Source organism: Nematolebias whitei, chromosome 16 (assembly GCF_014905685.2).
Source record: "Nematolebias whitei isolate Nwh7 chromosome 16, NemWhi1, whole genome shotgun sequence".
NCBI classification, from domain to species: Eukaryota; Metazoa; Chordata; class Actinopteri; order Cyprinodontiformes; family Rivulidae; genus Nematolebias; species Nematolebias whitei.
Genome location: NC_056513.1, coordinates 7,966,311 through 7,979,035, shown reverse-complemented (window position 1 = coordinate 7,979,035; position 12,725 = coordinate 7,966,311). Strand labels below are relative to the sequence as shown.

At 42.9% G+C, this 12,725-nt stretch overlaps 1 protein-coding gene across 1 annotated transcript in view; it reads right to left on the bottom strand.

Annotated features, from left to right (window-relative positions):
• Positions 1–12,725, bottom strand: part of sh3pxd2aa (SH3 and PX domains 2Aa) — an 89,800-nt gene that overhangs the window by 40,772 nt on the left and 36,303 nt on the right. Inside the window, exon 6 of the mRNA XM_037689622.1 lies at positions 4,218–4,243. Within this exon, the coding sequence (XP_037545550.1) occupies positions 4,218–4,243 (26 nt within the window). The remainder of the gene's footprint in view (positions 1–4,217; positions 4,244–12,725) is intronic.

The following is a 12,725-nucleotide window of genomic DNA, read 5'->3' as shown; positions in this document are numbered from 1 at the left end:
CACTAATAAAACATCTAGTTTTTATTCTCCTGCAGGTCACGCCTGTGGCCACAATCATCACACAAAGTTAATCTCATTCCCGATGCCGGAGGAGCTGACGTGAAAGGCAAAACTCTGAATTTACTCATCCGTCTTAGGTCCAACTAGAGCTGGTTGGTTTCTGATCAACCCAGGTTAAAGAACAGAACCCTCACACTGAACCAGGACCCACAAATCCGAGGTCTAAATAAACCCAGATCCTCCAAGGTCTCTGGCAGACTACAGATATGTCCAAGACTCAGCGTGCGCAGCATGAACGACTCAAGTGAGCCGGGGTGCTAACATTGAGTGATTCAGGTGAACCCAGCATCATATGTGTGAACCTGATCCTGGCTCCAGTTCCAGCCCTCACCTGTGGTCATGAGGTTTGGATCACGATCAAAAGAACCAGACCCTGGATCCAGCCAGCCTCGGCCTTCAGACAAAAGCAGACTTGTTCCAGTTTGCATGCGACGTACAATTAGCAGACAAGCACACGCAGACTAGACTGCCTGTGCACGCCACCGTGCACACCTCTGCCGTTTAAAACAGTGGCGCCAAACGCAACAAACAACAAAAAAAAGAGTTTTGAGTCTTGATTGAAGAAAATACTGTGTGGGGAGACCTGCTGCTGTCAGCATTTGGATAATTCAAAAGCTGCACCTCAGGTGACGACAAACCCCTCACTCTTGTTTCTTCTTCCTGTCTTTTGAACCAACCGTTAGAAAATCAGCACCAGTACAGCTCCAGTGAAAACCTGCAGACGGCTAAACTCAACACGAGGACAGGTGAACGCAAACGGATGAGGAGCATCATCATCCAGGGAGATGATGCTTCAACCGTCTGATACGGGCATCTCTCTCTCTGGAGATGTTCTGGTTACGTCCCACTCAGAGGAAACCCTAATCCAGACCCAAAACCTGCAGGAGGGGGGCTACAGTAGACCCTCTCTGTCCTGGAAACTGCCCATAACCCTGTCATAGAATGTGGCGGCCGGTGATGTGCATTCCTTCATGGGCGGTTCTGTCTCTGGAACAATTCATCTTTGGACAATCGTAAGTTTGATGGTTTGATCTAACTTTTCCCACCACTCGTCATTAACCTGCCCCCAATCTGTCCCCCAGTGTTTTTGTGTGTGTGTGCGCGTATGTGTGTAGACATGTTTTGTTTGTGTCAGCAGTTGTGTCTTTGCTCCTCTTGCTTTGAGTCTTGTGACGGATGGTTCCAGGCGTGCTGTGAGTGGGAAGTCTTCGTCTAGGGATGAGGTCAAACCTGTCCCAGACCACATCTGTCCCACAATGAGCACCGTCCCTTCTGTCCAAACCCTCAGCCCTGGGTTTGGCAGACACGCTGTCATGCAACGTGGCTCTGAGCTCTGCATCTTCAACACGTGTGTCGATGTGATGAAATCTTTTTGCTCTAATCAGAGAGGTAATGGTCGGTCTGAGGGGATCCTGGTAACCGCCTGTCTCTACAAACCAACTACATTTGTAAAACACCAACACACACCTAAAATTACAGCCCTCCTCCCCTCTTCCTAAGCGTGACCGTCCTGAAACCTGACCCTCTGCGCCACGTGAACAAGGCAGCTCCTGTCTGACAGCTTTGACCCCCGCTGGCCTCAACAGACCCAACAGAACCCCCCTCCCTAAACCCTGAATCTGTTCCTCACATGGGGGAGTCGGAGCTGCAGGCTGGAGCCGACCCCCAATGGCTGAACACAAACGTCTGACCCCTGCAGGGTTTGGACTCGGATTAAAGATTAGAGTCATTTGAAATGCATCACCTGCAGAACATAACGATCACCTGCACCTTTAAGGGCGTCTGTGTCTGTTAGCACAACATCTCATGAACCACAGATGATCATCTTAAACTTCATTATCTTTGCCTTCTTTGTCATTGTCATCTTCATCTTTATCCCTCTTTTCTTCTTCATCGTTGTCGTCTTTATTGTCTTCATTATATTCGTCACTGTCTTCTTCTTTCAGCTGTTCCCTCTTGAGGGGTCTCCACAGCGAGTCCTCCTCCTCCATCTCACTCTGTCCTCACTCCAACTACCTCCACCTTTCTTTAGTTTTCTTTCCTGGTTCTTATATTTACTCAGAGTTTGACAGATTGGACCTAACAGTTAATCGTCTCACTGCTTGGACTGACTTCCTGTTCGAAGGGTTGGTGGAAGATCAGTGGGTCAGCGGAGCAGCGTCCAACTGGGCAACCTGTCAAAGACTGAAGTTGGCTCCCTCACAGCAGCCACCTGTTTCACAGCAGAAAGCTCTGCACTCAGAAAAAACTCCTAAACGGCCATTTTATGCAGCAGCAAACAGCTTCCAAGAAATCAAATCTCTTCGAGGAATGTGGACCGGACCAACGACCAACTCATTCAGGAGAACAGTTTGTTTCTGGCCTAAAAATGAGCAAAATGTTCTGTGGATGATGAGTCAGCATTCAACAAGCGTTTCCCTCTATGGGTTTCTTCCAGATGTTGTTTGGACCCAAACTACTTCTGGGTATTCTGTGCTGTTTTAACTGTTTTTAGAAACTGTTTTGCTAATTTTAGCTACTGGTTTTTGGGGGGGGGGGGTTTGCATGTTTTGCTACTTTTAGCAACGTCTGTTTGTTTTAGCATGTTTTTTTCTTGTTTTAGAATGTGTTTTTCTTGTTTTAGATGCATTTACCTTGTTTTAGTATGTGCTTTTGTAATTGTAGCCACTATTTTGCTTGTTAAGCATGTTTTGCTTGTTTCAATATGTTTTTCTAATGTTCATTCAACCTTTATTTATACAGGTTAATAACATTGAGTCTCGAGGACTCATTTACAAGAGAGACCTGGATTTGAACTACTGGTTGCTTGTTTTAGCATGTGTTTTGCTACTTTTTGCTACTATTTGTTTATTTTAGCATGTGGTTTTCTTATTTTAGCATGTATTTATCTTGTTTTAGCATGTTTTAGCATGTTTTTCATGTTTTAGCCACTATTTTGCTTGCTTTTGCATGTTTTGCTACTTTTAGCGACTTCTTTGTTTTAGCATGTACTTAGCATGTGTTTTTCTAATTGTAGCCACAATTTTCTTCTTTTTGCATGTTTTGCTTGTTTCAGTATGTTTTTCTAATTTGAACTATGGGTTGCTAGTTTTAGCATGTATTTTGCTAATTTTAGCTACTGTTTTATGAATTATAGCTACTGTTGGCCAATTTTAGCTTCTTTTCTGCTTGTTGCAGTTAACACATCACTGTTCAACACTCACTTACCACTCAGCCTTCCTGCTTTATTTTCACAGAAAATACAATTTCTAAAATTATTATTTTTTATTTAAATAAATCACCTCTAATTTTTGTCAAAACGTTAAATAGGCCAAATTAAAGACTTCTAATCCTTTTGATTTTAAAACCTTCAAGCTACTTTCTGTTAATATCAAGACTTAGTTGCCTTTCATACTGCCTGTAAGAGAATATTTTCCATGAACCACAAGCTATTTCCTGAATTTGCTCCTCAATAATTCATAAGAGGAACGAAGGCTTGCACTGTCAAAAGCAAGGTTCTGAAATCCAGGTATTAGTCACATCCGATACTGTCGTGCAGCATCTATTGTCTGATAAATTCAGCCATGCATTGTCTAAGATGGTTACCAGTGCTGAATCTCAAGATGTTAAAAAGGGCTGACACTGCTAATCAACCATAGCAAATATAAAAAATAGTTATAACTCAAAAGTATTGAGCTGAAATTTGGCGTGGTAGTAGCTGGGAGTGATCCCCAACACATACTCTGTGCCATGTCATAATTTAAAGCCTTTTGTGTGCAGCTGATGGTCAATATGCATTTATTCAAAGAATACTACTTTCATTATGTGACACAAAGAGCTTCAACCAGAACTGCAGCTGAAAGAAAACAATCCTTTAAACGTCAGATTTCTAAATCTGAGCATGACGAGGATTAAAATTGACGACTCTGTTCCGCCTCCCGAAGAGCTCCTCAAACTCCACCCTGAACTTTCAGGCAAATCAAAAGGGTGGGGGCTGACGGTTTGAACAATCAACAGTAAGCAGGAATGTAAACAAACCACAGAGACACCAGAGACGGGACGCAGAGACACATTAAAGACGTCATGCAGCATAAAGCTCCTTTAGATCCTCCGGAGGAACTCGCTCACGAGCAACAAGTAGGAAAAGAAAGGAGGCTGGAGGACGGATGGTAACTTACCTGATTTACGCTTGGAGCCATAGTCCCTGAGGAAGAAGCAACACAAGAAGGACATGGTTAGTGACGGCAAACGGACAAACTTTGAGTCAACATCTGCGTCCCGATGCTGCAACTCCTGCAAAGATACGCAACCATCATCCGCGCAGAACAAAACGCACGAGTTCAAAGGAGAGATCCAGAACAAGAGGGAGGGAAGGATGACTTTGGCCTGCTGCCTGCACACCCTGCCACAGACACAAATCAGTCATGTGACTCTGAAGCAGAGCTGCCATCCTCCTCCCTTCCCTCCCTCAGCTCCCCCATTCGTCCCGTCAGACGACCTCTCCCCACGTCTGAAAGGATGAGGATCAGTTTAAGATGATTTGCTAATGGGATTACGCCACAAAGGCTAAACTATCAGTCGGAGGCTGACAAAGAGTTGGAAGGGAGGTTGTCTGGATCCTCCTCTGAACTCCGGCAGAGCAGCAATCAGGTTAAAGAAATTAGACAAAGGAGGAGATCCGATAAGGACAGAATGTGCTATTTATAGAAACATAGATCTGATAATCCATCTAGAGTATCACCAGTCCTTCATGCCTCCGTGACTCTTCCTCCGTCCAGTTGTCTTTTATTAAACAATTACACTCATCTCGCAACAAACCTAAAATCATTTTATCTTCCAAAACATAAACGTTCATAAGCAGAAAAATAAACTTTTACACAGAAGGCGAGGCGAGGTGGAGGTGAGGCGGTTTGTAAGATGGATTCATCCATAAATGCATCAAATACACACGGTTGAGGTGTTTGGAGGTACATCAGGCGATGACGCCCTGCAAGTATACTGTTAGGTGGTGGTTCTTAAAGTTTTCATTTGAGTACTACTTCAGAAAGTACGATCTAAGTACCACAGTTATAACAGACGGACGGATCTCCAATCAGTAAATTCATTTGTTTCTTTCTTTCTGACAAATCAGAGCAGACTTCCATTCAAAGTGTCTGACATCACAGTGCCTTCAACAGTGAGCGTCTACCTCGTCGGGTATTAGACGTATCGCGATAAACAATAAATCAATTAATCGAAAGCCGATAAATGAAAATTATCAACCTCATTTTCATTTATCGGCTTTATCGTTTCTCCGTGTCTCTCTCTTTCTACTGAAGACACTGGACGATAAAAGACTCAACTCCGGTGCTCTTCACTGACCCCGCCGTTTCTCATTAAAATCTGTTTTAACGATCCAAAATCGCTTTTTGTATCGTTAAAAGCAGCTAAGCTGAGAAGCTAAGCTACGAGCTAAGCTAACAGGCCGACCTCGGGAATAAACCTCCGTCTTGTCGAAGCTCCAAAATTCATGGTTGAAACTCGTGCCTTTGTGTAAAAAGTTGTTTTTCCTCTGCAAAAAGAAGTTGAGAACTTGTTTAATGATTTTTTTTATTAAAAGCTTTGTGTGAAAAATGCTAAAGAGCTCAAATCACCGAGCGTCCGCCATGTCACCATTTGCTACGTTTGACTGTTTGCTAGCTTTTTCCCGCTATTTACTAGCATTTTGCTACTTCTGACTCTTAACTAGCATTTTCTGCTTCTTTGCTAGCTTTTCACAAGTTTTGACACTAAGCTAGCTTTTTTCTGTGATTTGCTAGTAAGTACCGGTAATAAGGGCGCTTATTTTGGCTGTGCTCTTCTTCAGGGGTCACCACAGCGAGCAAACTCGCATGAAAGATTTAGCAATTTGTTTCACGCCGAATGCCCTTCCTGACGCAACCTGGGCTCGAGCCCACAATCTCAGGATTACAGAACCACGGCACTGTCCACCGAGCTACCGCAGCCCCATAGCATTTCGTTATTTGTAGGTTTTAGCTACCAACTTCCTGGTTTTTGTCAGCGTTTAGCTACTTTTGACTCTTAACTAGCTTTTTCCTGCTATTTGCTAGCATTCAGCTACTTGACTCTAAGCTAACATTTCCTGCATTTTTGTTAGCGTTTCGCTACTTCTGACTCTCAGACAGCTTTTCCTTGCTATTTGCTAGCACTTCCGATAATCATTCCACCACTTTTGGCTACATTTTCAACTGTTCATAAAGAATTAGTGACAGTTCAGCGATTGGAAATTTATAAGCTTGGTTTTAGCTTTTTCAGCAGCTTTCAGCAAAATCCTTCAGCAAGAAACATTCAGACTGCATTTTTGTAGAATATGCTAATTTTTCTAGTTGGCTTTCCACTTCTTCGATCCTGCAGTATATGCAGGTTTCCATATATTAAATGCTAAACGTTTCAGCTCTCTGTCATTTTGTAAAGATTTCTGTGACACAGCTGGTCTATTTACACCAATACACAGAAGGAAAACTAAATCAGCCACTACTTAATTCTACAGCAAAACAAAGAGAGACCCAGAGTTTAGTCAAAATACAAGGTGTGTATGGTAATTTATACAAGACAAATCATTGCCAAGTGCTAACAGAAGTTTCCTTTGATTGCTGGATAACTGCTGGGTTAGATAAACAAAGTGACAATAAATGGTTTACACAGAAAAGGTCCAAAGATGGGGGCTGCCTGGAAGAGGCAGGTTGTAGCAGACCAAGAAGGTGACAACAAAAACAGACAAAATGACTTTTGTCTTGTGAAAACCAGCAGCAGCACAAAGTTGCGCAATGGCCTCTCTCCCAGGAAGTTAATTCATGCTAAAGTTGGACTGAAAGACAAACGCGACTCAGAAAGTGTTGGGTCTGAAGAGAAGCAGTAAGCAGTTTCTGTTCCAACGGTCGATGTCTACACAATCAGCCTTCGACCAGTGACTGGAACCGATGCTGTACTTGACTCTTTGAGGGTTAATTACTCATTATAAATGAGCAGAAGCAGTTACTAATGACTGTTCTATAAATCCCCACAAACAAGTCTAAGCACTGACTGGACCAACAGCCTGTGTTTTCACTGCTGTCTGGTCAAAACGAAGGTTAGCTTGGCTGTTAGCATACAGGTCCAAACATTAGTCAGCACGTGTAAACATTAGCCTTGGTGTTTCAAACCATCCCTTAAAATACAAAATCATTGTATACATGTATTTTAAAATCAAAAAGATCTGTTTCTTAATTGGTAAGAAATGCTAGTGTTTACAGTATGTGCCGGCTAATTTTTAGCAATGCAAGTGAGGTTTGTGTGTTGACCAATATTTGGCCTTGTTTGGCTTAACTTATTGTGCTCGCTAAATGCTAACCCAGAGTCGTAGATTCTCTGTAGGTAACTGTTAACGTTAAGCGTGCACAAAAAGTCAAGCTAAATAAGGACGCATATTGGCCAACTAGCATAAAAATTAGCCAAAGCTGTCCCTTAAAACATGGTATTACCCCAAATTTTAAATTAAAAAATACTTATTTCTTAATGATTTGATGGGGGGTGTTATTAAGGTCAATGTTAATGTTTGTTGACTCATATTTGGCCTTGCTCGTCCTAGCTTTTTGTGCATGCTAAATGCTAATCACCGACCGAATAACCGTTAGCATTTAGAATGCACAAAAGCTGGGTCAAACAAGGCCAAATATTAGCCAACAAACAAACGTTAGCCATCAGGTTGCATTCCCTTGCAGTATAAAATCATCCTGTGTTTGAAATAAAACGACTGCTGTGTTGACTCATTTTCCACCTTGTGTAGCTTAGTTTCTGTGCATGCTAACAGCTAACCCTTGCTCATGCATTGTTTGTGGGTAACTGTTAGCATTTACCACACACTAAAACCTAGGACAAAATAAGTCCTATGCCATTCTTGAACATTAATCTTACGATGATTAGCAGTAGAAGTTAATTAGCATCTTTATTAGCATCATTCTATCAGTACAAAGCTGTAAAACAAAAATTTAAATGTTAGCTAAGTACACTGGAAAATGTCAGAAAAGGTGCAGTTGGCTGTTATTTTTGGCGGTACGGGCTAAGAAGCATCTGTGAAACATTATTCTACAAAGGAGGGGCAGAGTGGGGCACGAGGCAGGGAGACGGTGGGAGGATGAGAAGGGAGCGAAGAAAACACAAGAGTCCAAAGTTTAGCCGGTGACCCGTGTCCCTGAGGCTGAAACTAACTCGTCCCTGGAGAACTGATCAACGGACTGACTGCCAGCACTTCCCTGATGTTTCATGGAGGTATGAAGAGGAGGAAGCAGGATGTGAAAGGCCATGTGGTGAAGACGAGGGTGTTTTATGTGAAAACATGGAACCTCAGAGCAGCCGGTAAAGAACCTGATGACAGTTTGATGTGGAGTCACCGAGTCATTGAACTAAGCTGATGAAGACGAGGTTAACCAAGAATGAGACAACTGACCTAAAATGACGAAGCTTAGCGTGGCACATCCATGATACTTTGTTGCATAAGTCGACAAAATTGTGAAAATCTATACTAAATACCAATATCCAGATAAAACAAAAAGGGATTTTTGTCACAAATTCAAATTTAACACCTTTGCAGTGTTCTTTCAGTGTTGTGAGATTAAAACTGGTGTAATTTACATTAAAATCTATATTTTTTGTTTAAAATTAAGATTATTTTAGGTTGAGATGTTTTGGTCAAACCTTTGAAAAATACCTACGCAAGCGCCGTGAGTGTTTGGGATCAGTCTCATCTACAACTAAAGCAAATTAGAGCTCGATAGTTGTAAAATTCATTGAGTAGTAGCCATGTTTGTGTTAGCTGTGGCAGCCATCTTGAATCGAACTGACATTTAAAAAAGTTGTTCAGTTGTAGACAATGACTTTAAAAAAAATGAAAGAAGCGTCGTTTGTTGAAACAACGTTGAAAAGTGTTGTTTGAAACAGAAGCCGACGTCACGTTTTTGGGAGAAGCCATGTTGTATTTTTGGAGCTGCTCGGGACGTGGGCAGTACCATCGATACAAATGTCCAAACCCTCCCAATGCGCTAAAAGGCTGTCAATCACAGTGTAACATGACACTTTTCTTTAAGCCTCAAATAAGTGATAAAAACTAAATTCCTAAAAAATCAACATCTAAAAAATATCAAATGTATATTTTTATCAAGAAGGGGAAGGGGCGGGGCCTAAAACTGTATCTGAGCCAGCCACCAGGGGACGCTCGACTTTTGTGACTTCAACTGAGAGTTTCATTTAAATCCATCCTGTGGTTCATGAGAAATATTTTCTACATCTCCATCTTATATCACATATCCGTAGTCAGGTCACAGAGGCAAGAGGTCCAGGAGAGAAACCCAGACCTCCCTCTCCCCAGCGACACTTTCCAACTCGTTCTGAGGGATCCCAAGGCATTCCCAGCCCAGAGAAGATACACAATCCCTTCAGCAAGTTCTGGGTCTTCCCCAAGGCCATCTACCAGTGGGACGTACCCGGAAAACCTCTAAAGGGAGGCGTCCAGGAGACAACCTAATCAGATGCCGGAACCACCTCAATGGACTCCTTTTGATGTAGAGGAGCAGCAGCTCTACTCCGAGCACTGTCCGGATGACAGAGCTCCTCACCATATGTCTAAGGTTGATCCCAGCCACCCTATGAAAGAAGGAAGACCATTTCATAGGCTTGTATCTGGGATCTCGTTCTTTCATTCATGATCCAAACCTCATGATCATAGGTGAGGGTCGGAATGTAGACAGACCAGTAACTTGAGAGCTTTGTCTTTCCATTCAACTCTTTCTTCACCTCGACAGTCCATAGCAATGCCCTCATTAATGAGGACAAGGCCACAATTCATCGATCCATTTCCTGCTCCATCCTACCATCACTCAAAAACAAAACGTACCACTTTACACATGGCTGTGATATGCCCTAGCTGAAGGACTTGGCCTGAAGACGCCAACAGAACCACTTCATCTACTTAAAGAAGAGATGAACCCAGAGGTTCCCAAAAAAATCACCCACCCTTCTCTCCATGACTGTGCCTTGAGATAGCCCTGGCAGAGTCCAACCTGCACTGAGAACAAGCTCGACTTTGTGCCAGTAATATGGACACAGCTCCTGCTTTGGTTCTACAGGGACCGGACAAGCCCTTAAAAGCAACCCAAGGACCCCCCACAAAATGCCTTGAGGAACATGGCTATCTCCAGATCCACAAAACACATGTAGACTGGAGAGGCAAACTCCCACGACCCCCCTTAGCAACTCCACAAAAGCGAAGATCTAATCCACAGTTCCACGATCAAGACGGAAGCCACACTGCTCCTCCTGAATCTGAAGTTTGGGCGAATCTCATCCATCCCTGGTGCCATGCCACAGAGGAGCTTTTGGACTACCTTGGTGACCTAATGGACTCGTCTTCCCCTGCGTCCTCCGACTTTGCCTCCTCAAAAGTTGACATGGTGGGTAGATTTAGGAGATCCTCAAAGTGCTCTTTCCACTACTCAATAATATCCTCAGTCCGAGTCAGCAGTTCCCCACAGCCCACTTTCCTTTTCTGAGTCACCAAACGATTTACCAGAACTTTTTCAAGGCCGATCAAAGGTCCTTCTCCATAGCCTCCCCAAATTCCTCCCATGCCTGAGTTTTTGCATCCGCAACACTGAAGCTGCAATCCTTCTGGCCACCATGTACCGGTCAGCTGCTTCAGGAGTCCTCCGGGACAACAAAGTCCTGAAGGCCTCCCTCTTCAGCCTGAACGGCTCCATCCAGCCCTTTGGCACCGCCCCAACAGGCACCAATGTCTTTTTCTACCATTACAGTTCTACAAGTCTAGAATTTTCCACAGTCGTGTAAATTTTACTCAATCCTTGTCTTGAATTGAGATTTTATATATTTTATTTACTCACACAAAGAGGTTACATTTTAATTGTGTTAATAAATCAGTTATTTCTCAAAATCTTTGGTTCTGGGATTCGTGCACGGTCTAATCACGAGCGCTTCCTAGAAGCTGATTGGCTCATGGGCCTAAATATGTAACAAATCACAGGCCATGGGGCAAACATATACTTCCTGCTTTGTGTTTTTCTTCTTTTTTAATGACTCCCCACAAAAAAATCGTGCTCTTGTTTTAAGTCCACCATTATTTCAGAAAATCTAAAAATTCTGTAGAAATATAAGCGGGTTGCAGAAAGTTGGACTTTATGACTGAACTGCTGTTTTTGCATCTTTACTTGTTTTAACTTTGATGGTTTTTGAAGATGAGCAGTCAGTCATTCTTCCACTTTATTCAGATACACAATTATATCATTGCCCACATGTTCCTGATTAGAACAATTTCCTGTGGGATCAATAAAGTTCTAATCTTATCTTAGCCCCAAACACCAGATCTGCCACCCACCCCCCAGCCCACCCCATCACCGGGGGTGACCCAGCTACTTAAACAGTCGCCTGTGGAGAGCCCAAAAACTGACCAATCACACGAGTTCAAGACTTTCCTGGTAATAATCTGATGAGTGCAGCCTCCTGAACCAAGAGCCCCACATAATTATTCATGTTGGGGGTGGGGGGGGGGGTGTAATGATGTGTCCTTGTGCAGTGTGCACATACTGATGAAGGTACAGATGGTTTGTGCTGATAGTTATATCAGCAAATTGGAATAATCCCAGCACACGTCCTCTGCAGACTGACTCGATAAAAACAAGAGAAGGAGAAAAAAAATGCTGAAGAAAGACAAGAAATGTGTCCAATAAAAGAGGTGAGGAGGCGCTGGAGTCAAGAGAGGAAGCTGGACCGATGTGTGAGCGTGGGAGGGGGTGGGGATGAAGAGCTGGAATCAGCTTGGGTTCCTGAGCACGCCACCATGTGGACAGTTGGCTTACATTTCTTTAAAGTTCTTTAGTTTTTCAAATATGTTTATATTTAAATATCAATAGAGCAGAATGCAACATTTAGCTCATTTCATGAACCTAAAACGTGCAACATGTTTAAACAGAAAAAAATGTATAATTTGTAGAAAAATGGCAGCATCAAGCAGAAATAAAATGTTGTTCAGTAGGAAAGAATAATTTTACAAGTGATTGTTGACTGACGGCAGAAGACTTCAAAAAGCTTTAGCTAAATATTCACTTTTCAGCATAAGGAGCACAAAAGCAGCTAAAAGTCCTGAAGTGAGCAGGACGCTGCAGCAGGGTGACCTCGGCTGCAGATGGGGGGGGGGGGGGGGTCCCGCGGACACACAGGAAGACACTGATTGATGGGATTGATTCGTGTTGCTCTGCCGGCCGCAGAGCTCCGTTTATTCTGATCAGTTGATCCTCCAGCAGAGGAGGAAACCCGGCTGCTGACAGGAAGCATGTCAAAATAAAACTGCTGACAGGAAGCATGTCAAAATAAAAATGATGTCAGGAAGCATGTCAAAATAAGACTGCTGTCAGGAAGCATGTCAAAATAAGATTTCTGACAGGAAGCATGTCAAAATAAGACTGATGACAGGAAGCATGTCACAGTAAGACTGCTATCAGGAAGCATGTCAAAATAAAAATGATGTCAGGAAGCATGTCAAAATAAAAATGATGACAGGAAGCATGTCAAAATAAGACTGATGACAGGAAGCATGTCAAAATAAAAATGATGACAGGAAGCATGTCAAAATAAAAATGATGACAGGAAGCATGTCAAAATAA